Here is a 27,302-nt window from a genome sequence, read left to right as displayed (position 1 = left end):
TGCTATTTTAAAACAGTCTTACTATGTTTCAAAATCCATATTAGTACAATATCTTTACTACACCAACCAAAAGATCACAAAAGGGTGGCCTAATAAAGGTATTACACTAATATGGATTTTTGAACTTTTCTTATGGGCAGCATGTCAACCTTTTTTTTGTGTGAGTCTTATTAAGGTAATAGAGAAAACTGCATACAGATGAAGTTTTTTTCTTTCTTTCTGTTAAGATTCTTGAGATTTCTACTAGTAGATACATACAGACCTATACTTATACAATGTTGTGCCTAGCAGAAACAACAAAAACAGACTTGATTCTACTAACATGAAATATCTAAAAGTATTTTCACATGCGTTTCCAGGATCAATTTGGTGACATGTGAGAGCCAGGTAAAATTGTATTCTAAGAGACAAACTAAAAATCACTAACCATGCAATCCTATACATGTTTACTCAAAAGTCCCACTGCGTTCACTGGGTTTATTCCTTAGTAAATGCATTTAATTTTGCAGCCTAATGCAATCCACATGCTTGAAACATTCCCTACTACCATATTGGGGGGAGAAAGGGAGGACAATTGAGTATACATTATTTATTATTATTTACTTATTACATTTATATACTAACTTTCGGCCAAATCACTCAAGGCAATTAATGAAATAATGGCTTACAATCAAAGCCATTCCTTTAATTCTGTTTTCACCCACTTCCTTTATTCGCTAGATTTACATACTAGCAATGGTTCATTTAATTCTAATACTGAAAACAACAATCTATGCTGGAAGTAATCAATAATCTATGTTGGCAACACCAACTGATGAGGCTGCAACCCTCTACCCATTTATCTGGGAGTACGTCCCCACTGAACTTCAGTGGGGCTACCTTCTGAGGATGGCACTGTAAATCAGTAACTAACAGCGCAATTCTATACACATCTACTCAGAAGTAGGTCCTATTGAATTCAGTGGGACTTATCTCCAGGTAAATGGATATAGAATTGTAGCCTGAGGAATTAAAAAGAAGACTGTACTTTTGCTAAACGTTCTGAAAACATTCTGAAAAATTAAAAGAAAACTTAGAAAAAGAATGAACCGTAAGACATAAGAGAAGATAATATTTTAGATATGTGGCTAAGGGGGACTTAGTGGGACTTCCTTCTGAGTAAACAGATATAAGGTTGGGCTACATGATTTTCTTTTGATATATTAGGAAAAGAAAAATGTATTGCGTTAGTGCATGGCTGGATGGAGTGTCTTTGAGGCTCATGCTCTTGTGTTATTAGGAAGCCCCATGAAAGTCAAAGGAACTGCTGGATTGATGACAGTTAAGTATATGAGGAGGCACCTTGCAGAATTTGTGTGTCAACAGAATTTTTTTTTTTTTACTGAACACCACAACCAATTACTGTGTCAATATTCTATAAAATGCTGTTCATACGAGTAAAGGAAGACAAAAATAAAAGGCAACTAACCTCCAGCTCATTTTCATCAAAAATTTTAATTAAGTCAGTAGGTAGGAGTTCCGTGAAACCCTGAAACCGGGGTGGGGGAGGGGAGAGAAGAAAGCACAAACACTTTCCTTAATGAATTTGAATGTCTTTCCCATAAATAAGGCAGAGTCTCAGGTCTTAATGTTGCAGATTACTAAGTTTCCCTTAAAGTTACAGAATAGGTTAGGAGAGAAATACATCAATCCAGAGGAAAATAGCTTCTAATTTAGAGAAGTTTGGTTTCCTTCTAAAACCTCAACAATGTATTTATTTCTTAGTGCCAAGTAAGTACACAGTGAAGAAGTGAAAGAAAAATACGGCCTGCTTCAAACAAACTGAGCTGCTATGAGAGCACCCCAGAGTGTGTGCCACGGGTGATGTGGGGATGTTGTTGGGTTCATGACAGAAACACACCTTTCTACTCCATCCCAGGGTTATTCACACTGCCACTGCTGCAATATGCAGAATCATGGAGGCCTGAAAAAACGGTCTGCTTCTTCCATCTGCTGAAATAGCCTAAGGCCCGGTTTGTACATCATAACAACCCACAATTTGGTGCATGCTGCCCGATCGCTCCCAGTGCAAGCAGGAGCAACTAAACAACCTGCTAAACCATACATTATTTCTCTGGCTTGTCAGGGGACAGACAAGCCAGAGGTCTGGGTTTGGAGACAACGTTAAACAATCCAGGCACAGAGCTTTCAGTTGCCATAGGGCTCTTTACTGCACTTGCTACCACAGATAAACCTGGTTCTGGAACATGTATCGGTTGCTAACCACTAGCATAATGTATGGATAATGCTAGTGGCTAGATTGGGCTGTGAGCTGTGAGCAAAAGCTAAACCGGAACTAGTGTCAAGATGCAATTGTATGTAGTGCTTCCTGCTTGTCCAGCTCAAGGGTGTTCCACAATGTATTGCTGGTTGGCATTCAAAAAGCCTGGTGTGCCTGGGCAATAGGGTGAGGGGATAGAGCAATTCTGGTGGTAGGATGATCTGTACTACTTCAGGCTGCAGGTGGAGGATTATATTTGTAAATGTTTCCCTGCATTTCTTTTTAAAAAGTGCAAATAGAAAAGTAGCACAACAAGGAGCAAACTCAACTGGAACCTTTGATCCTGATTTGCTAGTTCTTTTCAGATGGAGGAATATTTAAAAAATGGCATTCCCTACTTGCAGTCTCTAACGGAATCTTTCTGCCACCTCATTCTGTTGCATGTTTAGAAGAGGTCTCATATGCTTGCTCACGCCCTGAATGCACATAATCATTTCGTATGAATCGTGCTTTTAATAGTAATGAAAGTCCTTGTTATAATAATGAAAGGCCTGAGAGGACTTGAGGAACATGTTTGGGGATTAAATGATTGATGCCTTTCCAAGATTGAAATGTTAGTAGCTTATAGCTGGATTTTCTGGCTACTTTTAACATGAATGAAAACAAGCCTATGTACCAATGAAGTACTAAAAATTAGGCATCTTTATGTCTTTAAACATTTACCCTCTATCACCCCACCAGCTCCAAGGATAAAAACACTGCATAGTGCATGGTTCTCTTCTCACCTTCCTCTTCCTCCACCTCACTAGCCATTTTTAGAACAGAAGGCCAGTCTGCAAGTCCTGCATAGTCTAATAATCCCATTTCTTCCCCAATGTGCAGAGATGGAGGGAAGGAGGATAGCTTTATTGAGCTGCTACACCCATAAGTAAGTGGAGTGTAAATGGGGTGTTGCTCAGTGGATTGTGCCGTGGATTTTCATACTTCGTTGATATTGCTTTGATTTATTCATTGGAAGACTGCCTAACTCTTCAATAAGAAAAGCAAAATCTAGCTCAGACCCAATAAATATAGACTGTGCAGCAGAAGACAACAATTATTATGCATTATTTATATTTATATACTGCTGTTTTTGCTAAAAAGCCATTAATCTAAAACAATTTATGGTCATAAAATATAGGTTATTTAAAACATTAAAGCAAGAGGCTAAAGAAGCAGCTTACCTCCAGAAATGCGTTCATTTGCTTTTGAACCCTGTTAACAAACCGCCACTGGATGACTAAGCTACAGTATGCAAAGAAAAACAACACTGATTAGAAGAAATGAGAGATCATTTAAATCTCTTAACTACCCTAACGTTTCTTCTCGCTTCCCATTTACAGCTTCAATAATCTTTCATTGAACTGTGATAAAATGTAAATAGAACGAACGAGGCAAACACAATCCTTTCCATTTCAGCTGCCGTTCCGTAAAGGCTGAACTCATGAATGTGTGTGGCTTTTCATTAATTCCTCAGATTTCCTTGGGGAGACCAAGGAAAATTACTGATGAGCATAAAAGAGCAATTCAAAGGGAACTCAGGTTCACTTTATGGCCTGACATTTAAATAGCTTTGCACATACGCTTTAAAGTGCTTCAGAGCTGACCTTTTTTATATTAAGAAGAGGTGTGCCATGCAGAGATTCCATGAAAGTAATCTTCTAGTTCCTATGGAGATTATAGTCTCTTTTACCATATTTGGTTTAAGGAAAATTAATCTCTCTATTTAAACATTGCCTCAAATGGGGTGTTCCTAGTTAATATGCCTATATTTTAGAGTTAAGGCCAAACTATACATAACACTGAGTTCCATGTCACTTACCTCCATTTTATTTTTAACAAAAAGTAGTCACTGACGGCTGCAATCTGGAGTGGAGAAGAATGGGTAAGGGAGTGCTTAAAGGACCAATCCTATGGCTCCTAGACATTGTCTGAGGGGCCATAGGATCAACGGTGTAGTGGTGGCAAGTTGCCACCACTTTTTTTTGAAGCCAGCCCCCAGCCGGGTCGCATTCTGCTAGTGAAGGAGGAGGGAGCAGAGGGAGTGTGGGCGGCTGCCTCTTGGCTGCTGGCCAGACAAAGGGAGGGAGCGACGAGCCTGAGAGAGCACTGCAGCCTCTTCTCGCCCCTGCTTCTCCTCCTCCTCAGCTCTTGGCTTCTCTGCCCATCCCTGCTCCGTGCCTGTGTGCCCGGTGCTGCCTTCGTCTGGCCACCCGTTCAGGGCTGCTGCTGGCCATGGCAGCAGCAGGAGCGTGGTGGTGGTGGTGGTGCCACCATTATTTACTTACGGGGCAGGGCAGGTGGCTGGTTTGTGCCAATTTTAAGGATTTATCACACATGTTTACTCAGAAGTCAGCCCCACTATGTTCAATTGCCAATTGGGCTTTCTCCCAGGTATGTGTGTGTAGGACTGCAGCCTTAGTTGCCTTCCCAAGATCTCTGTAAATTTAATTCAAAATAAACACCCGTTGGATTGCACTGTTAATTCTTGAACATTAATTTCTACAGTAAGCAGAATTGCCAAACGCAACCTGCTCTGTCAGCTACACTTTTTGGTACAAGGTTGGCACGTATCTAGGCAAACAAATCCTGGTGGAGGGAAGGGAAACAGAAAAAAAAAACACAGTTGGGTGGAGAGGAGAAAGAAGGTAGGTGTGTGTTTCAATCCAGCTGGGTGTGTGGACGTTTCTGTTGCAGGATGGGAGAGATATAATGAAGGAGCATAGGGAAGGCTAATGGGTAATGTTGGGTTGCTAAGGAGTCTGCAAGGCATTGTTTAAATGAGAAGAGATCTGTCCATGAGGGCTGATTTGAGAGGGTGAAGCTTCCGTAGAGTCATACTTTCAAAATACATCATATTCTGAAAACCTAAAATGTTTGTGTTTGAGTAGGTGAGTGAGTGGGTGAAAAAGATTAACACCCCTGCATTTTTTTTCTCAGACATCCAATTGAAATACCCCTGTCTTACTCTCAGCTGCACTGTTTTTGGATTCTAGTTGAAGGCTGTATATCTTACAAGGTTGTACAGTCTTAGAAGGGGGCGTGGCTGTGACTGTCATGAAGGGAGCCTGCTCTCCTGAATTTGCCACTACACTACTGCATAGGATACTAGGGATTCCCCCCTCTTAGGTCGGAGACAGTGCTCCGACCTCAGAAGGGGGAGTCAGAGATCTGACCCCCCCACTTCGTCCCCTTAACAGCTGGTGAGGAACAAATCGCGCTGGCTGCCCTTTAAGGTCATAAAAGCAACCTTCGAGAAGGGGAAAAGGGGGAATTCCAGTGGGCATGGAGGGGAGGAGACCAGACAGGCTAGAATATGAGTTATCCTGAGCCTCTTCCAGCTTCCTTCCCTTGCCCTCTGACATACCATTACTGTATGGCAAATAAGCCTCCACTGCTCCTGCATTGGAGAATCGAAAGCCTCCGAGTTCAGGGGTTTCTGATCATCAAGAGCAAAATCAATAGGATTGTGCCCTAAGCCTTTCCCTACTGGCTATTTTTCTACTAAAAAATTTCCTCCGCTCCACACTACTACTCTCCTGATAACAGCCTCCAGAGGCTGCTTTTCATTTAAAACAAAACAAAACAAACCTTACAGGGAAAGGTAAATTGAACTCTAATGTGGTTTGGCCTCTTAGATTCTTGAAAGTCAGTGAATTTAGACTCCAAGCTATTTTTTTTAATAAATTAGTTTTAAATGCACAGAACACTTTCAAATCCTTGAGATATTTAAATCCTCACAACAATGCTGTAACACAGGCAATTTCATGCATGAGAAACCAAAGCTAAAGTTCCATTAAAAACAAAACTATTACAAATGGTTTCAATGGGAGACGCATGGCATGCAATGATCTGCTCATAACTGCTCAGTGGCCGAGTATGCATGATTGCATGATGGTTAACAAACTACTGTGGCATGTTAACCACCCTGCACGTGCCAGCTGCGTGCCAGCTGGATTTGCACGATGACCCCTGCTGGTGCTGCTTCGCATGTCATGAGAACCTGCTGAGTGTCGTGTGTTGGGGTGGGTAACAAACCCCACAACAGCCCATGGGTTTGGGTGTTTTGTTACTCACACCAACAAGCCACCCTTGTCGGGTTCGCATGACATGAGAAGCAGTGCTGAGGAGGATATTTACGCAAATCCAGCCAGCATGTGCAGGGTACAAGCCATGGTGCCTTGTTAACCACCCTGCAATGGGCCCAGTGAGTCCATTGTAGGGATGGGTGAGAATTTCGTTCAGTCATTTTTTAAATAAGAACTTACCAGAATTCACGCATTTCTTCATAAACAGGATGGAGATAACTTGTGATTGATAAATTAGAATGTGGGGGAAAGTGAAACAAACCGATTTGTCTATCTAGGCAGAGGCCTTCGAGTGCTTAGCTCTTAAAAGTTTCAATCCCAGTGCATTCAGCCGTGTTTGTGATGCTGAGTTAGGATTGCCTTCTCTTTTTTTCTGACAAGCTCCTTGCCTTCACATGGCAGGCAGGTACAACATAGTTTTCTCCATGCTGGGAACAGCCATATCTATTGGATTTGGCTGATGAATATGAGTGAGATTTTCATTTTGGTGTTGTTGTTTTTATACCAAATGTGCAGATGTTTTCATAAATGGGTTGGAAAGCATTTGAGATTTAAAACATTCAAATGTGGGGGAAAGCATAACTGACAGGTTCATCCATGTCTAGTCCACTGCAGTACAGTCATTTGAACCCAGATCTTTCAGTTCCTTTTCAAACACATTACAGCAGAGCTCATCCTTATAATTGGGACACTAGTGTGGGGATAGGGGGACTTTAACACCCCACCCCTATGGGCCTTATCCAGATCAGGGGTTCTGTACTTAGTCTACTGTCAAAATTTGACCAGTGTTAGGAGAGGTATGAATTTTAGTTAGGGAGGAGTCATTCATATTTCATATTTTGGCATTATGCATCACCTCCATGTCAGGGGACTTGCAACAATAAGAACTACCACATTGGCTTGAGAATTGAGCACACTACTTATCCTTTGCTTTCTTATTAACTTCCTTCTACAACAAACCCTAATTATGGAGCTGTGATATGTGAAGTTACAACTGCTATCAAAAGGGCTTTAATCTGGAATGGCTTCTGGTGAAATCATTCTGAAGTCTGATTTGAAGAGCTAAACCACTAAAATCATTAAAACATTAAACTGAATAAATATACATATACATACTCAATATATTCCCTTTTGTTTTCATTTGTGACCATGATGTCTGATCCATTTGGCTTCAAGTCAACTTGATATGTCTGTGAATACAAAACAGAAAGAAAAATAATTACCTATTCTGTAGGAGCATGTCAAAAACTATTGCCACAGTGATATATACCAATTTATTACATTATTTTTCTAATGAATAAGCTCTCTGCAATGTTAAAGTTTCTTACATGACATCTGGGTCAAAATGCCTATGGAGAGTTGTATTTTGATTGTCAAAATGTTTCATGCTTAAAGATGACTTCAAGAACGGTGAACTGATGATGTAGGGCAATTGATAAATCAGAATTCAGCACCACACTTGATTAGCAAGTTAAAGCTAAGGCAAATTGGTGTGTCATCTGCCTAGTTATAAAGGAATTAACAGTGTTCAGTGGCGACACAGATGCTTTTGGGTTTTCCATGCTTTTGGAATACCTGTACCATTTGGCATCTCTTCAGACCCGATACAGCTGCTCTGCAATGGTCCCAGGATAAAAAGTGTCAAGAGTACCAAAGTAATTGGCTTCAGCAAGCCAAAAATAAACAAATAAATTGCAAGGCAGATGAATGCCTCTGGTGTCTGAGAGGCCCCCTGGTGATAAAGGCTGCCATGCATCAGGCAAATATGTATGTATGTATTTATTTATTTATTAAGCATCGTCAACACACATGGCAGCCTTACAGAATAATGTTATATTAAAAAAGACAGATTCCTTTCCCAAGGAGTTTATGTAATGTAAACTAGACAGCTGGGAAGCCACTTTACACACAGCTAAATATGTAAAGTAGGGATATGAAAGTATATGTTTGTAAACACAGGAATCATTCAGGTATGTCTGTCGAAATTGCCTGCAGCTCACCTGTTTGAGTATGCATTCAGGGGCAAAGCTGGGTTCGCTTCTGGGTAATGTATGAAATGGCTATTAAGGATGTTTTCAACATAAAGTATCTTATTCATATCTTAAGATGTGGTGCAATATGCGTGACATTCTACGGAGGAATATGCATGACATTAAAAACATTCATGTGAATTTTATAGGAAAGATCCATTAACAGAATTAGCTTCTGCTCATATATTTTTCCTGCAAAAACAGTGAGGATTTTTCTTTTGGATGTATATGGCTTCAGTGTAATTATTCCAAAGTATTCACCAAAAGGGAGAAGAAGCATTACGTCAGAAAGGCTCTTATGGTGTTTATATTAGCCACATGAAAGATGTAGAAGTAATCTAAAGATTAGGATAACCCACTTCTGTAGAAATATTCTAAAATACTTCTCTAGAGGTAATCTAAAGATAATGATAACCCATGGGAGGAGCTGTAGTTCGGTAGTAGAGCACACACTTTGCAGGCAGAAGGTCCCAGGTTCAATTCCCAGCATCTCCAGGTTGGTTAGGAAAATCTCCTGCCCGGAACGCTGGAAAGCTGCTGCCAGCCAGTGTTGACAGTACTGGACTAGATGGCCCAATGGTTTGAACTCTGTATAAGGCAGCCTCCTATGCTCCTCTTGAGCTGTAAAATGCTGGATCAGGGAATTTTCACAACCATTTGCAAGTATAAGGTAATTCTACAAATTCAGACTAGAATACAAGTCGGACCAAGTATGAACAAGAGCAACTGGAATGATCCATAGAATGGTTGACTCAAGATACAAGTGGATGTAGAAAGAGATAGGCCCCCTTACAACCATCATGGAAGCAAAGCACCCATCCCCCCTCCCATAAAATTTGAATATATTTGTGAATGGTACTATATGATGAATTGTAATCTGATATTGGCAATGGCCTATCTGGATGGCGGGGGAAGAATGCCCCTCCCCCCAAAATGATTGTTTCATGGTTGGGTAGACTGTGTTTTGCTAAAGATTTCAACTCATCATATTAACAGTTGGGAAGGGATTTCCTGTTCTCAAAGGGTAAGTCTGCCTGGTGACTGGAGGGATTCATGTTCATGGCATGCTCACTTTCCTGAACCTTGAACCATATTTGCGTTATGACATACATTTCACTTGAGCTGAGGCCTTCTCAGGTGTAGGGAATCATGGTAACTTCTGTTACCCATTTGTGGCACTCTCAAATCTCTCTGAAATGGACTAATCCAGAGGTCTCCAATCCTTTTGGATTAGTGGACACATTTGGAATTTTGGGAGTGTTGTGTATACTCTGACAAGATGGCTGCCATGGTGGGTAGGGGTGGTCAAAAAACCCAATTTCCCAGAAGGCTAAGTGGTGAGATTAAAAGTAAAGTAACATGCCCAAGAACCTAAGAGTAAGGCAAGGTGAGATCTGAGCTCCCAAACTGAAAACCACTCTTTTGAGCCCAAATAAAGATGGCACTGAAAAGCAGCCCTTCACTTTGAAGCATGTCTGCCTCCCAGTTTTTTTTTTTTTTTGTATTTTAAAATATTAAGAAATAAAATGTAAATCAGGAGGGGCAGGGAGCCTAGTGAGCACCAGGAGAGGTGTCAGCGGGCCCATTGAGTCCCATGGGCACCACATTGGAGAACCAAGGACTCATCTACAGAGGTGTTTAGATGATGTGAGAATCATAGCAGAGAACAGATGCACCACAAAAAAGGTGCATACAGGATACATGGATCAAGATGATTCATGCAAGCAAGCAAGCAAGCAAGCGAAACCACATAATACTGGGCAGGCAAACCCCCTCCGGGGTTACAAGGGCTGTACTACATGTCTGTGGTGGGAAACAAAGGCTTGGGAATGCCATCACCACTTCTCTGCTTCAAAGTGGTGGTGGTACTGTATGCAATTTTCACTGAAGAAGGCACATGTGATGTGTGTGTGTGCACGCGTAACTCTTCCCCACCTGCATTTTCCCCCACTCAGTGCAACAAACAAGTTTCTGAGAAACCCTCTTAGGGGGAAAGTGGTTAGATGGGAAAAGCAGCAGGCAGACAAAGCCAGTTGTCCTGCCTGCCTAGTACTAGGCTCTTGCAAATAACCCTGTTGCTTTACAGCAGAGACTGGTGCACCCAGACCCATCTTTACCACTAGATATGTTGGTTCTAATTAGCCTTGAAGGAAAACTACTCAACTAACTTTCAACAGGCTATCAGCTAGAAAGACAGTTAGAAAAAGATACTAAGCACAGGCAAAATCCATCTACCCAATCACGTAAAGGTAGCATCTTTATGTCACCTATCATGGATACACAGAACTCTACAGGTCCCTTCCGGTCTTCTATTTTTCATAATTCTGTGACTAAATTACTACTGTTCCTAGTAACAGACTGGCAATGAGAGATCTGACAGAACACAAACAGAAATAAGGTCAGGGAAAAGGCAAGTATTAAGAGTGCAGACACTGCTCCCCACCTCCTCGATGAGTAAACATTTGTTTTGTCAAGTCTGGTGCTACTATTCATTATTATCAAAACTAAACCGTGTTGAAAAAAATGAAGACTATATACTAGCAATATTTGGAGGCTACACACTAGATGGCCATCTGAAAAAATTGTGTGTTGGATTTAAAGAAGCTGCTCTTCCACCCATGTCCAGTTAAGACTGAATGTCAAATGTAGAAGAATTAAAGGAAAATGTGGACTGGTTTCTCACCGCCCCCCCCCCCCCGCCCCCAGGAAAACCAAAATAGAGATTAATCTACTGTGCTGCCTGTATGAACACTTTCTACCAGAACATATTCAACTAGGAAGAGGGGGAGGAACACCACATGGAAAAAAAGCTTAGAATAAACTTGAGAATAATACGATGCACTGTTTCTAATTCATTCATTATATGACCACAGAAATATTATAAAAGCCACTTAAAAGTATGAAAAGGAAAATGATGCAAAGGTTTACAGAGAATTACAGTGGAAGTAGCAGACTAATGAAAGCTTAATCTAATGTGCAAGAGTTCAGCAATAATTAACCTGGAGAAACCACACATAAGAAACAAAGCCACAAGATTGTGTCCGGAAGACATGAGAGTAGCACAGACAGAACAAACAAGCCAAATGAAATGCAATTCCTCTAAGCAGAAGGGAAAAACATGGTGTACAGGGCGTCAGTGCATATTCCAAACCTCATATGTGTCTGTTTATCTTCCCAGAGCCTCAGAGGAATTTGGGGAGAATGGGAAAAAAAAGAAAATAGGGCAAAGCTAGATAGTAACAAGGAAGGGAAGGTGGTCTGCCTTTCGCTTTCTCATTTAGCTGTAAGTGATTTCTGTTGAACATTTGGTGGTATGTTTCACTAGTTTAGAGCCTCGTGTGGCGCAGAGTGGTAGGCGGCAGTATTGCAACTGAAACTCTCCCCACGACCTGAGTTTGATCCCAGCGGAAGCCGGGTCCCAGGTAGCCAGCTCAGGTCGATTCAGCCTTCCATCCTTCCGAGGTCGGTAAAATGAGTGCCCAGCTTGCTGGGGGAAAGGTAGTCACGACTGGGGAAGGCAATGGCAAACCACCCCACTACAGTCTGCCATGAAAACGCCAGCGCAAGCAGTGTCTCTCTAGGAGTCAGCAATGACTCGGTGCTTGCGCAGGAGGAACCTTTCCTTTCCTTTCACTAGTTTGTACATCATGCCTTAGATTGCAATCTAAAACCCATTTACTTCATATTAGTTCCTTCATTAAAGCTAACAGAACGTCTCTAAAGTGGGTGAGTTGTAGTCTACTGGTTCACTTCAGCAGCTATGCTGAACTGTAAGATCTGTCAGTACATTTCTAATTTTGCAAACAAATAAAACTGGTTAGGATTTTATCTCCTGAATTACATCTCACTTCTACTAGCAGGAATCCATTTGGACAAGGTTTCCACTTCAGCTCTTAATGAAAATAAAATGAAAGTTCTGGGAAGGCTACGGTTAACAAACATATATGTTTTGAATTTGCTGTTATTTTTTGTTCTCTGATCATTATGGGAAAATTCATAAGTATTCGTAAGTATAAGTTAAGTATTCGTAATTAAAAGTTATTATGGCAATCATTTAAAGTAAAATACAAAATTGTGGATTTCTATTATTTGTACCAGGAACCTCATGATCTCATAGAATCATAGAATAGTAGGGTTGGAAGGGGCCTACAAGGCCATCGAGTCCAACCCCCTGCTCAATGCAGGAATCCAAGTCAGAGCATCCCTGACAAATGGCTGTCCAGCCTCGTCTTAAAGGCCTCCAGTGTGGGAGAGCCCACCACCTCCCCAGGTAATTGGTTCCATTGCCGTATTGCTCTGACACTCAGGAAGTTTTTCCTGATGTTCAGCCGGAATCTGGCTTCCTGTAACTTGAGCCCATTATTCCGTGTCCTGCACTCTGGGATGATCAAGAAGAGATCCTGGCCTTCTTCTCTGTGACAACCTTTCAAGTACTTGAAGAGTGCTATCATATCTCCCCTCAGTCTTCTCTTCTCAAGGCTAAACATGCCCAGTTCTTTCAGTCTCTCTTCATAGGGCTTTGTTTCCAGTCCCCTGATCATCTTTGTTGCCCTCCTTTGAACCCTCTCCAGCTTGTCTGCATCCTTCTTAAAGTGTGGTGCCCAGAACTGGACACAGTACTCCAGATGAGGCCTAACCAGTGCTGAGTAGAGGGGAACTAGTACTTCCCGGGATTTGGAAGCGATGCTTCTATTAATGCAGCCCAAAATAGCATTTGCCTTTTTTGCAGCCACATCACATTGTTGGCTCATATTCAGCTTGTGATCGACGACAATTCCAAGATCCTTCTCGCTCGTAGTGTGGTTGAGCCACGTATCCCCCATCTTGTAACTGTGCATTTGGTTTCTTTTTCCTAGGTGCAGAACTTGGCATTTGTCCCTATTAAATGCCATTCTGTTGTTTTCTGCCCAGCACTCCAGTCTATCCAGATCACTTTGAATTTTGTTTCTGTCTTCCAAAGTATTAGCTATCCCTCCCAATTTTGTGTCATCTGCAAATTTGATCAGCATTCCCTGCACCTCCTCCTCCAAGTCATTAATAAAAATGTTGAAGAGCACTGGGCCCAGGACTGAGCCCTGCGGTACCCCGCTCGTTACCTCTCCCCAGCTTGAGAAGGTCCCATTGATAAGCACTCTTTGAGTCCGATTCTGTAGCCAACTGTGGATCCACATGATCGTTGTTTCATCTAGCCCACTTCGAGCAAGTTTGCTCATCAGGATATCATGGGGCACTTTGTCGAAAGCTTTGCTGAAGTCGAGGTATTCGACTTCAGGAATGTCTACAGGAATGTCTTCAGGAATGTCTAATGTAGGAATGTCTACAGCATTCCTACGGTCTACAAGGGAGGTGACTTGATCAAAAAATGAGATCAGATTTGTCTGGCAGGACTTGTTTTTGACAAATCCATGTTGGCTTCGAGTAATCACGGCATTGTTGTCAAGGTGCTTCCAGATGGATTGCTTTATGATCTGCTCCAGAATTTTCCCAGGGATTGATGTCAGACTGACTGGTCTGTAGTTCCCAGGTTCCTCCTTTTTACCCTTTTTGAAGATAGGGACAACGTTAGCCCTCCTCCAGTCATCTGGCACTTCCCCGGTCCTCCATGATTTCTCAAAGAGAATAGACAGCGGTTCTGAGAGTTCTTCTGCCAGTTCCTTTATTACTCTAGGATGCAGTTCATCTGGCCCTGGAGATTTGAACTCATTCAAAGTAATGAGGTGTTCCTTGACCATATGCCTGTCGATCTCAAGCTGCAATCCTGCCCCTTCAGCCTGTACTTCGCCTTTGCCAGGGGGGTCATAGACCCTCTTTTGGGAGAAGACTGAGCCAAAGTAGGAATTGAGCACCTCTGCCTTTTCTTTGTCATCTGTTATCATTTTGCCATCCTTATTTAATAGCTGAACAACCATTTCTTTCCTCTGCCTTTTACTATGCACGTAGCTGAAGAAAGCCTTTTTGTTGTTTTTAGCATCCCTCGCTAACCTCACCTCGTTCTCCGCTTTAGCCTTCCTGACGCCATCCCTGCAATTCTGTGCTACCTGCCTGTACTCTTCCTTTGTTACTTGGCCTTCTTTCCACTTCTTATATGTGTCCTTTTTTGTTTTCAGGTCATCCCTAAGCTTTTTGTGAAGCCACATTGGCTTCTTCTGTTGTCTTCCACCTTTTCTTCTTGTTGGAATTGTTTGTGATTGTGCCTTGAGAATTTCCTTTTTTAAAAGTTCCCACCCATCTTGGACTCCTTTTCTCGCTAGCATTGTTTGCCATGGGACCTTACTGATCATTGTTCTGAGTTTATTAAAATCAGCTTTCCTAAAATCCAGGGTACGCGTTTGAGTACACTCGGCTTTTGCTTCCCTTAGAACCAAGAACTCAAGTACAACATGGTCGCTTTCCCCCAGAGTTCCTGTAACTGCTACTTTATCCACTAAGTCATCTCTGTTGGTTAGGATCAAGTCAAGGATAGCCGATCCTCTAGTTCCTTCCTCTACTTTCTGTAGGAGGAAGTTATCCGCCACACAAGTCAGGAATTTCCTGGAGGGGCCATGTTTTGCAGAATTTGTCTCCCAACAAATATCGGGGAAATTGAAGTCCCCCATTACTACTACATCATGCTTCCTTAAAACATTGGCTATTTGCTTTTCAAAAGTTTCATCCTTGGCTTCTCCTTGATTGGGTGGCCGGTAGTAGACTCCGACCACCAGGTTCCTTTTATTCTTTGCTCCATTTATTTCAACCCAGATGCTCTCGATGGGGCTACCAAGCTCCTCCTCCTGTATTTCTGTGCAGAGATATGTATTTTTCACATACAGTGCAACCCCGCCTCCCTTTCTGTTCCTCCTGTTCTTTTTGAACAAGTTATATCCTTCAACTGCTGTATTCCAGTCATGAGAGTCATCCCACCAAGTCTCAGTTATACCTATCAAGTCATAATTTCCCTCCTGTATTAAGAGTTCAAGTTCATTCTGTTTGTTTCCCATACTCTGGGCTAATCTGAACAAACGAAGCCAGAACACAGTATAGGAATTGGGGCCCCAACACCTTTGTTGATACAAGATGGCAAAGTATGGTGTTTCTCCTCTCAATGTGCAAAGATATGTCAAATCATTCTAATAGTGAGGACAGGGGCATTCAACAACACTTTTCACAGACTGTATTTCTACTGAAGTCTGTAGAACTACTCCATTGTTAAAAGGAATGCTCCTGAAGATTGCTGTGGTTAGTTGGAATCCTTTGAAAGAAATCTGACACTCTCTCGAAGGCATTAAAAAGTCAATTATCTGGCGACTACAGCTGCAAAGCAAGGCAAAAGTGATGCAAAAACTTTTCACTGATGTACATCTACCATTCACTCCCATCTTCTACAAAAAGGCCTTCATCAGGAAATTTGGAATATGCTTTCCCACTCTCTGACACCATGATTAAAACTAAGCCTCTTTTTCCTCTATTACAACCATAACATTTTCCCAATAAGGATTGTATAATAGCCTCTTTTTGGAGGCCAACAGCAGGTTTAATCAGCTGTGACTGCCGCTCTTGTTGATAAGGAGTTGCTAAGCACCTTCTGACTAGCACGTCTTTTAATGCTTTTCTCAGACCTACGGCTGGTTCACAGGAACATGGATGCTGAGATAATAGCAGCCTGAGGATTACACATCAAAGCCATTTTCATACATGAAATTGGGTTGTATCCGATATTAGTCCTACTTAGAGTAGACCCATTGAAATGAATGGGACTTAAGTCGGACTAACATTAGAATCAGCTCAGGTGAGCTCCTATCATGTTTTGTGTGTCATGTATAGAAGACTCTTCATGAGAGAGATTATTAAAAAAAAAAAACCCCTAACACATTTCCCAACAAATCTAGATTTGTGTTAGAAGCCAAGTTAAAACAAAGTTAATTTAAATTTAACATATGAAAACTTTGCAGGTCAAGAACTCAGCTACAGCAGGAAAACCTTCTTTAAATCAATAATCTCATCAAAATGCAAATCAAGTTATCTTAAAAAACAAACACCCAGCCCTTTTTATTGATGTATATATGTAAAAATAAATAAATCACAAAACAGTTTTTGTTTAAATGTGCTCAAGAAAGTCTTAAGACCTGTAACTGGTGCCAGTCTATATATTCTTAGGGGCAGGCATACTCTACAGTGGCCTATATTGTGATGTTAAATATGTACTTATACGTACAGGCCAACATCTTAGATAACAATGAAAGCAATCTATTGGAGTAAGTCCTACGTACCTGTCCGAAGTTTTCTTCATCTATGCAAAACATGAGATCCAATTCTGTAGGGTCGTTTTCCAGGATCCATTTCAAGGAATTGTAATATTCACTGTCCTATAGTAAACAGCATTGCTTCCCATTAATCACTTTTTGAAAATGCAACATATCTGTTATAAGGTACACTCCACTTGAGTTCACTTAGGTATGCTCTTGGCATACGTAGAGTACTCTCAAAGTATCTCACAGCAAAGCAAAGATGAGTGCTGAGGATCCCTGACTGCCAGAGACCCCAGGTTTTCTCACATGGCCATTGCAATTCCCACATGGTAGACTGGCCATTTGGAACTTCCAGCATGTGTCAGTAAAGAAACGGTCCTTTGATCATGTGCCCTCAACAGGAATGCAATATGGCGATCACATGATATTCACCATGTGAACGTACCAAGTGAGTCCCCCCTATTATTCTTATACCTTGGCTTTTCTGAAGTATTCATATGCTACCTTCATTTACCATTGATCATATTAAGGATTTGCAGTCCACCAATGGATGGAAGACCTATCCTCACTTGCCACATATAAATGAGGTACATATAATCAATAACTGAAATTTGAAGCTTACCAAGATTTATGGCAAGCCTATATATCAAGCTCTCTCCTTAGCTGAATGTAAGGGTTTTTTGTTATGGTACCTCTGTAAATTAAAAATGAGAAAAACCTATGAATGCTGGCCCATATCCTTCCCCGCTCTCTAGCAGACCTTTTATTCTACTTTAAGTTTGCCTTTTTGTTGGCTGGGGGATGTTGGGAGTTGTATTCCAGCACATCTGGAAGGCACTGGTTGGGGAAGGCTGCTCTAACAGGTACCAATACACACAAATATTTCCTGAGGTTGAGAACAACGATTACCTTCTTCACCCCTTATTTAAATAATCTTACATTTATTTAATAAAACCCAGCATGTTTATATTTTTTCTAATAGAACTGCTTGAGGCAGCCGCCAAATTTTCAATTCAAAAGAAAAAATAATTAAATAAAAAACAATTAAAAATATTTTTAAACCAACTACAAATAATTGCATTAATGTTTCTCTTCCTGTTGAATCTAATTGCATTCAGGGCTTCAAATTGCTACCTTGATGGGTGAAAATGCTACATTAAAGAATTAAAAAATAAAATCTAAGCAGCACATTTGTCCCCAGGTCTCACAGCGCTAGCCTTGTGCCTGAAACTGTAACGCTTCCAGGGAATATTGGCTTTTAATAATTTCCCCAGAGAAGAAGAAATGCGCATAATTGAACACAGTAATAAGCTTCTCAGTGTTCACTTACCACCGACTCCATGTCTTTCAGGGTTATTGGTTTCCCCAGCATCATCTTGTAAAAAGGCCTAATGAAGAAACCTGTGCACAAAACAAAGTAACAAAGTTTAATTAAAATGGCTGCCTCTCACAAGAGCAATATAATAAGGAAAGGAGAAAAACCTATGAATGCTGGCCCATATCCTTCCCCTTCCTTATTGTCAAAGCTAAAAATGTCACTGTCAATGAAAGACAAGACAAAAATATGATGGTAGACTATCAAGCAAAATGTTAAAGTTATCATCACCAATAGTCATTATAGGGGTAATATATGCAAACAATAACTGGAGACACAGAACAGTTGATAGGGATTACCAACCCACTGAGTGAATGGCCCCAAAGTGAAAGCAAGAGCTGTTATACACAGCACTCATAGCACTAAACCTTTGGAAATATCCTGGTCAAGAGTATTGTTATTCCTGAAACTGCATTGCTCTCATCTGTCTCCCATACCGCCCTCACCACCAACATCATTGGACTTGTTTTCTTGATCCTCCTCCCCAAAATCGCTCTTGAAGAACTGAGTGTAAACATCACTGAGTACAATTCACCTTGCCAGAATCAAGTACACATATTTAGCTTTTATCATTACACATAATGGTCCAGTTTGCAGGCAATGCTAAACCAGGGGTACACAACCTGGTGCCCCCTCCTCTCCTGGTGCCCCATAGGTATTTTGAACTACAAACTGAGATTAAGGAAGCTTAACTATGGGGTTTGGCATGATGCCCAAGTTCACCACCAATGGTTTCAAACAAGAATCTGAAACTATTGTTTGTGGTAATTATGATATGGCATATTGTCTCAATTGACAAACCACTGTGGCTGTAGTGCTGACCAAACAGAAAATGAAAGTTGATAAGCCACAAAACCCCCTCTGGTCTGCCAGATTGTTTGGAAGTATAAACCATGGGTTCTAAACAACAAGGTTAGTACAAACCATGGCTTGCTGTGATGCCTGAACGGAGCTACAATGACTGCCCAGGTTCACTAAGTATGCTACGTTGGTGACCGGGGAATTTAAGCCTGGGTGTCCTTGATCCATGTCAAAATACTCTATCCAGTACACCTCCCTAATACAGGCAGGGAAGAGAAGTACTTCTAAATGCACAGTGTCTGATTCTTTGACTCTGTTGCACAAACTCCATTCCAAAGTGATACATGGACTTAATGCAGCTAAATGTAAAGCTTTCAACAGATTAAAAATTGATTACTTGGCTGGCTCTTAACTGATTAAATGATTAACAAAATGTACATGCTAGAAAACTCAATGAAGTGCCTTTTTAGAAGATCCTTAAGGATGTGAACAATTTCTATTAGGACTTAGGAGTGCGCTCTACAATGTATGAGCAAAGATTCAATAAACAACAAGCTACCCCCTCACTGTGTGAAAAGAAAAGAAAAGCAATCCTTCTTTTCTTCAAATTTGGAAGTATGAGATATCCCCTATTACGGCAAAATTCAAGAGCAAAATGGCTTCAAAAACAAAAATGTATATTGTGGATGATCCAAGTTTAAAAGATGCCTTGGCACCTTTTTCAGCTGATCACCACCAGCTTCAAATTGCCTGTCACTTTTTATTGTTAGAAAAATTTGTTAGAATTTCATTCTGCAAGACAGGCTATTAGCAGCGGATACAAAATGTGTGGAAAAGCCATCCCTTCCCTGCCACCGCCATCTAATTGGCCCTGGGAAGAGCAAGTTGGTAGTAGGCCCTTCAAAAGTCCCCAGAATGCTTGCTTGCTGCCAAACACACTTAAGCTTAGTCAGAAGTTCTCCTTGCATGTAAGAGCCAAACTACACATTGCACTAATTGTGTAGCTGAGGCCTGGCTTACATTTTACTCTCATGTTAGTACGTGCAACCCTAATTCAGATCAGGACCATGTGCTCCAGAACCGGAGGGTTAAACCTTCCCCTACAATTTTTCTGGGGTGATTTTTGGGGGAAAATGTGTACATAGTTGCCATTTAATGAAGGGTACCTTATTTACAAAAAAAGGACACTCTTTTCCATATGGAGGTCAACGTCAAGGGGAAGTGAAATAATTGGATGATTTTAGGCAAAAAAGGAAATGGTGGTTCCAGTCCTTTATTCCAGGAGTGCTGAACCTCTATCAGCCTGAGTGCTGAATTCTGTTTTGGAAAAGCTCTTGGGGGTTGCATTCCAGTGGTGCATGGGGTTGAAGGCCAAAGGGACAGGGCTAAAGTACCAAACATACCAGCATATTTTAGCTTAAAGCTCTTCCTGCCAGCAACTAAGCCTTAGGAGAGACATTTCAAGCTTTTAGAATGAGGGGAAGCTGCATAAAAGCTAGGAAACCCCCAAACAATCAGTGGCTGGGGAAAGGGGGCACGGCTATCTGGGGAAACCTGAAGGCTTGGACTGGGACCCCAGGACCGATCCTGCCTTAATCATTGTGTTGAAGAGGAGATTTCAACACATACAGCTTCTCTCCCTGCTGCATGACAAGCTACACCTGCCAACATTCTCTCTTCTACAGACTAGTTAAACAACTGAGAGCAAGGTCATTCTGTTTCCTGTCACTGGGCCATACGTACAATGGCAGGATAGCAAGGGCCTACGGGAGAGGCACGTAAAGACTCCTCTCCAGTGAGGGGTTTTGGTTATCCTTGCAGAGATGTTAAAAATATTTCAGTAAATGCAGCTCAGGAAAAAAAGAGGGGGGGGGAATCTCGCTTCAGGTGTGTGCAGTGCAGGGATAGACAACAAATTTTCAAAAGTGGCACATGGAGGGAAAACATCAATTTGGTACAGCAATGGCATGTTTACACAGATGCTGCACAACTTTAATAAGTTCATTGCTTTTACACAACATTTATAGGAAGGAAAGCTATTACTATTCATAGAACCTCTGAACTAATCTGCATCACTCATTGTATTTTACTCCAAGAAAAGGCCAGCATTAAGCAGTATGATTGTAAAGCACAAAAAGAATACAATTTAGGGCACTGTAGTTTTTAAGCAATGTTATGACATACTTTTATGGTCACACACTCTCATATAACTCACCATCTAAAAGCTTCCCATGATACACTGCCAGTCCAGCGACTCGTCCAATAAAGGTGAAGTAAGACAAATGGTCTTCATTACAAAGACCCGAATTAGGATTGATCTGTAGAGTGTAGTTGTCCCTTAATTTAAAAAGAAAAGAAGAAAAAGGAAAGGAGTAGAAATTGGCATCACGTATGTTTGATTTTCATTTTCCGTCAAAGAAGCAGCTAGGGATGTGCGAGAATTTTGTTTCTGCTCGCAAAACATGCAAGCACGGCCTGTTCACAACCCCGAACAAGAGCGCGAGCAGGAGAATGCATTCTCTGAAAATGTTAGCAGCTTCTCGAACATCCACTTGCATTAAAAAAATATGTAAATTTTGATGAGAAAACAATTTGCAATTGCGTGACTTTAAAACTGTGCCTTTTCATGCTTCAGCCTATGGGGAAAATTTGTGCAAATGTGAGGCCTTTTTGTGCAGGTTTCATGCTCAATTGCATTTGTTTTGCACAATTTCTCATTTGCGCAAAATGAACAGAGATCGCATCTGTGAATGCAAATTGAGGAGAGATGAGCAGTGAGCCGATGTTTGGAGAATCTGGGTGAACATGAACGTTGCTTCTTCGCACATTTCTAGAAACAGCAAACTATTCCTTTGTCACATTCCTTGGGAGATATAGCTGATTTGATACATACCAGAGTTATTCAGGGCTGCACCAAAGTGAGAACGTTCAGTGCCTCCTGCACGCTCACTGCTTCCATTTTGCATCCTTTTTAGCAAGCAACCCAGGAACACCCATTGTTTGATGTGACATCTGAGCCCAGAACTCTGGGGTTAAAGTCTAAGTTGTTTGTCCCTCAACAGCCAAGAGTTCTGGGTTCAAACATTGCAAGAAACAACCCATGAATGGGGCATTCCTGGGTTGTTCTGTAAGCAGAAGCAAAGTGAAAGCTTGCTTGCTTCTGTCTAACCGTGGGTTAATTAATCCATGAATCAGTGTTAAGTGCAAACTGGGTCAAACTGTAGCCCTATTCAGGGGTTCATTTACCGGGTAGATCAAACACATGAGGAGGGAGGGCACTCCAGTCCCACCCCTCTCCCTCATTGTGTTTTTCACTCTTAACATATGGAGGATAACAGTCTGAAGAGGAGAGTCACTTCTATCTGTGGTGGCTTTTCATGCAAGCCAGAATGTGGATTTTCCAGCATTCTGGCTTGTGTGAAGAGTCTTCATGGACAGAGGAGGCTCTCCTTTTCAAACAGTCACTCCCCGTGAGTTGAGGGTGACAAAAACAATGAGGGAGCGGGACAGGGCTGGAGTGCTCTCCCTCCTCACGTGTTTGACCTACTCAGTAAGGGAATGCCTGAACAGGGCTTGTACATCTTGCATTTCATGGCATTTTATTTACAGCTTCTTTTCCTGTAGGTACGTACATACGTATGTACGTGTGTGTACTTGTATGTGTACCTGCCAACTGAGGATACACTTCACGTAACTGATGAAATGGGCTGTAATGCCTATAAACTTACACCACAATAAATGTATTAATCTTTAAGGTACCACAACACTACTCTTTGTTTTTTCTGTAACAAACCAACATGTCTACCGCTATGGAATTTCACAGACAGAAGTGGAGCACGGGCCTCTTCCACTAGGAACATTTCCAGCACAAACCCCACTGAACTGAACAGAACATTTTCAAGACCACAGATGGGCTTTGGGGCAGCTCTCTTTCATTTTAAGCAAGGCTTGTGCTGGTAAATCTCCATGTAGCTGGAGAGGCATCATTCACCTATACAGATATGTATAGAAGCATATCAAATGCTCAACCATCAGTCTTCTTGACTCTCCACCCCCACAGACATTTGGAGGGTTCTCTACCTATCCTGTTTTTGTTAAAGGTGTTCATCTATTCATTCATTCATTCATTCATTCATTCATGACCTTATTAAATTAAAAGAAAATGAAAAACGATTCCATTAAGTGGAAGGGAAGGGTTGTTTTTTTTTTTTTAGATTTTTGCATGGGGTGTATGTGTGTTGGGGGGGGAGGCAGCCAATCAGTACTGTACATGGCTCACTTCTGCTGCAAACAGTTTGCTTCCATCCCCCGACAACTCCCCTTGAGCTTGGAGGTACATTTGGATTGAACACAGTGGAACGCTTCCAGACTGGCCATGTCACTCTATACAGGGTACATCAGTCTTCTCCCCAAAACTGTGTTTCCAGTGCTTATTTCCTAACATGAGATGTTACTTTAGAATTGTTTTCTCCTCTAGCAATACTACAGTAGCTCCTCATGGCAAACTACAAAGACGAATCCAGTGAAAGCAGCTGGTCCTTGGCTCAAAAAACCAGACTGTTTAATTTAAATATGCAAACAAAAATAAGGAGAAGCTAGGGAGGCTGATCATGTGCAGTAACCTATAATAAAATGAACTGCTCAAAGTGCGATAGGACATATCTTCAGTTGAACAAGCTTATTATTTGTGAATACAGAGAGATGGATGTAGAACAAGAAATAATCCCATGCGGGTTTTTGATTGTATTGAGTTAGACAAGCCTTCCTCAACTTGGGGCAGTATTCAGCAATGTAATTCCATTAAAGCAAATTATATTACACTAGTGTAAGGGACCTCTAGCGCAATGCCAAGAGTATTAGCTTGTACGATAAGTTTTTTGGAGAACCCCATTGCATGAGCGAATGCTACTGGAGTTGTGCTAGAACTCGCTTATGCTAGGGCAACATAATTTGTGTTAGTGGAATGACATTGTTGGATACTGCCCCTGGTGCTCCCCAGATGTGTTGGACTACCATAATTCCCAGCCAGTACAGCCACTGGCCATGCTTGCTGGGAATTATGGGAGTTGTAGTCCAACACATCTGGAAGACACCGGGTTGGGGAAGGCTGAGTTAGACTAACTTACAAAAGGAATGCATTTCATACATAATACACTTACGTTGCTGAATATTCAAAGAGGCCATAATAAGGGTTGAACATTTCCTTGGACAAGAGGAAGAACCATTCCCTGGCCACACCTCCATAGTCAAGGCCCTTTTCCGACTCAAACTCTATCCAGAGTCTGGCTTTTAAGACATCCGGTCTCTTCACGGACATGATTCTTCTATATGATTCTTCAAAAATGTTATTTCTGTGGAGTTTCATCTCAAATCTGTTTGGTATATCAGCCTTCATGGAGAGAAGCATATTTCATATATTGGTTTGAATACATTCAACTTAACATTCACTACTTCTAACGTTAAGAAGGGAGAAACATAAATCAGACACAGTTTCTTTCTCTAGGATATGGTGGCCCAAAACAGCCAACTAAAAAATAAATTGAGAGAAACAGTATTGGCTGGTTTCCTTTCCTTACCCAACAGTTCATCAACACACTTCCCTTAGCCTGTGTCTTGGCTTCTATGGGAGAATATAGGTAATAGTGAAGGGGATTCTTTGGGATCAAGGACTATGCTGGGGGCCAGGTGGTAAGTCTCCGGGACCTGTTTGAGCTGCCCCTCTTTGTAGGCAGGGAAATCACCTCCAGCAGACCTTTTACCAGTGGTGTAGTGGAACCACGGCTCGCAGAGACACAGCACTGGCACTTTTTTATGAGCAGGGATGCTGACATGATCTGCCACCCCCCTCCACTTTCCCTAAGCTTAGCTGCAATACTCGCAGTAGCTGGGGGGAAATGAATTTTCCCAGCAACAATATGTTGTCCCTGTTGTAATGCAAATTACTTTGGGGGTGGTTGGTCTTGCACGGGCAATTAAGACCCATTAGCTTTGGAAAAGACCTTCTCCTGGTGGAGATGAAAATTGCTAGAATTTTTTTGTTCTTATGAATCAACACAACTGCCTGAATTTTTGGACCACCCTTGGGGATGTGGCTATGGGGATTGTCACGATGAGCACCTGCACTTCAAAATTTATCACTAGACCGTGGCCTTCTACTCTTTCAAATACTGGTACATTACCAGTAAGCCGAATCAACTGATATGCAGGTGATGCGATGCGTAAGCACTCCAAACAAAACAAAGGACCACCAGTAGCGCATCCAGTTTATAAATTATACAGATTTAAAAATTTAAAACACTTATAGATTTAAGAATGTCTACATACAGGGACAGAGAGAATTTTAAAATGTAAAATTTGTTTATGTATGTATGTATGTATTTTTAGAAATTTTTAAATCTATGAAATTTTTAAATTTACAAAATTTATAAGCTGGATGCACTACGTGTGGTCACCAGTAAGCTCCAAATATAAGATATTTATTTATTCATTCATTCATTCATTCTGTAACCCAGTATGATGTTCCTTCCTGCTTTTTGTTTGCTTCCCCCTTGCTTTCTGCCTTGTTCATATCTCTTAATTATCCCACATTCTCAGGCATTTCCCTTATATACACCCACTTTTTAAAAATTGTCCATCAATAACTTCTCAGTGCCCCTGCTTTTCAAAATGTTGTCCCTGTAGAACACTGCCCACCAAAACAACACAGGTTGACTTGCAAGTATTCTGGGAAACGTACACCTGTTTGTCACTTGGTGACTGAAAAAGCAGGGACAAACAGCTGCATTTGGTTGTGTGAGCCCCCACTTTGGTGAGAGATTAGAGGTGGCCAGTGACCTGGCTGAATGGAAGTGGAGGACAGCTGGGAGCTTTTTGGATAAATACAGGGGCACATGGAACCCCCACCCCACCCAAGGCAAGTCCTGTATAGTCAGGTTCAGTTGATAGGTATGAAAAAATGGTGTATTGCTACAATGCACCACACAATTAAAAGGTGGTTTCCTTATTGGATTGCCTTTCCCTATCCCAAGGCAATGAACTCCAACACATAATCAGCAATTACTTACTGGTTTCTTTAATTTCTTCCTGAAGTAGTCATATTTCTGTTTAAACTCTCTGGAATAGGGAACAGCCTGGAAGAGATGAGTACTATATTGTTAGCACAATGCATCAAACGACAACATAAAGTGTTCATTGGCACCTTGCTTCCACATCTCCTTCAGTTAAGTCTCCCCTAAACACTCCCAATTCATCCACCACAAAAGCTACCCCATAGGGGTGGCTCTTCCAAGCAGACCAGCCCATAAGACCCTAGAGGAATCCCATTCTGTTGGGCTCCCACAGGTATTATTGTTATGAGTGAAATTTCTATTCCATTCTTCCTGGAAAGAGATCAGAGCAATGTACAAGGCTCTCCCTTCTAACAATCGTATCCTCACAGCAACTCTTTGAGGTTAGTTAGGCTGGGAGATAGCAACTGGCCAAGGTCATCTGGTGACCTTCACGGTTGAGCAGGGATTTGAATGTAGGACTCCCACTCTAACTACAATGGCTAATCAAGGCAGAATGCCATTAGGAGAGCGAGGCATCTGGTACAGGAAGTGGGAACAACAGATGGACAATATTCTGTGGGTGATACCCCTTGCTTGCTTGTTTGCAGATCATTAACCTATTATGCTAAGAGCAGATTTACCAAAATACACATTAAAACAAGATGAGTGACTGCAATAACTCACCCAAACAACTGAGTTTTCCATTCTCTGCCCAAGCACCTGTACATTTCAAATGTCTAAATACAGAGGCAGGGATCCCCCACACCCTTTTGGAGATGAGTTTCAAATGACTTAGGTTGCCTCTGTGAAGCTGACATATACACAATAGGCTGATATTTCATGGAAGATACGAGGCACTAAAAACAAACACACCAATTAGAGCAGGAGTGGGGAACCTGTGACCCTCCAAATATTGTTGTAACAAATATTGTTAATCCCATAAGCACAGGTAGCATGGCCAATGGCCAGGGGTGCTGGGAGTTGTAGTCCAACAACCTCTGGAGGCCCACAGGTTCCCCACCCATGCTTTAGAGGAAGGGTGAAGGGCAGGGCTGGCGTCAAGGGTAGGCATGGTTGGGCATCTGTCAAGGGCCCACAAAACAGCAGAGGCCCACTGACAAGAGCCCCTTGGACTTGTTCCTCCTCTTCACGATTGCAGTTTGCTTGTTCACCTGCCTCTCGATCTGGCCCAGACAACAGTTATGATGAGAAGGAGGAGCACTAGATACCATTGCCTTCTTGCTCACTGGCTCTGTCTGTCAAGTAAGCAAGTGATAGCAATAATGGGAAAGAGGAGGTGGAGCAGTAGAAGCTCGTGACAGTGGTGGTAAGTAGGTAGACTCATTGAGAGAGGGGTCACATTGAGGATGCCTTGCCCCTCAGTAACCTGGATCTGACACTGGTGTAGGAGTGATTACTATGTTGTATTTTTCTA

At 41.7% G+C, this 27,302-nt stretch overlaps 1 protein-coding gene across 15 annotated transcripts in view; it reads right to left on the bottom strand.

The window, feature by feature from the left end:
• The window catches only part of NEDD4L (NEDD4 like E3 ubiquitin protein ligase), a 325,991-nt gene that overhangs the window by 6,076 nt on the left and 292,613 nt on the right, over window positions 1–27,302 (bottom strand). For all 15 annotated transcript variants that reach the window (XM_084832979.1, XM_084832988.1, XM_084832980.1 and 12 more), the window contains 8 exons: window positions 25,883–25,948; window positions 23,978–24,207; window positions 21,034–21,155; window positions 17,973–18,043; window positions 16,664–16,759; window positions 7,504–7,577; window positions 3,484–3,544; window positions 1,469–1,528 (listed from right to left, as the gene is read on the bottom strand). In XM_084832979.1, coding sequence (XP_084689105.1) covers window positions 1,469–1,528; window positions 3,484–3,544; window positions 7,504–7,577; window positions 16,664–16,759; window positions 17,973–18,043; window positions 21,034–21,155; window positions 23,978–24,207; window positions 25,883–25,948 — 780 coding nt within the window. The remainder of the gene's footprint in view (window positions 1–1,468; window positions 1,529–3,483; window positions 3,545–7,503; window positions 7,578–16,663; window positions 16,760–17,972; window positions 18,044–21,033; window positions 21,156–23,977; window positions 24,208–25,882; window positions 25,949–27,302) is intronic.

The sequence above is a fragment of the Heloderma suspectum genome, chromosome 2 (assembly GCF_057233095.1).
Source record: "Heloderma suspectum isolate Gila_16-S chromosome 2, 16-S_ref, whole genome shotgun sequence".
NCBI classification, from domain to species: Eukaryota; Metazoa; Chordata; class Lepidosauria; order Squamata; family Helodermatidae; genus Heloderma; species Heloderma suspectum.
Note: the sequence above shows the minus strand (reverse complement) of the source record. Positions and strands in the feature narration are given on the sequence as shown.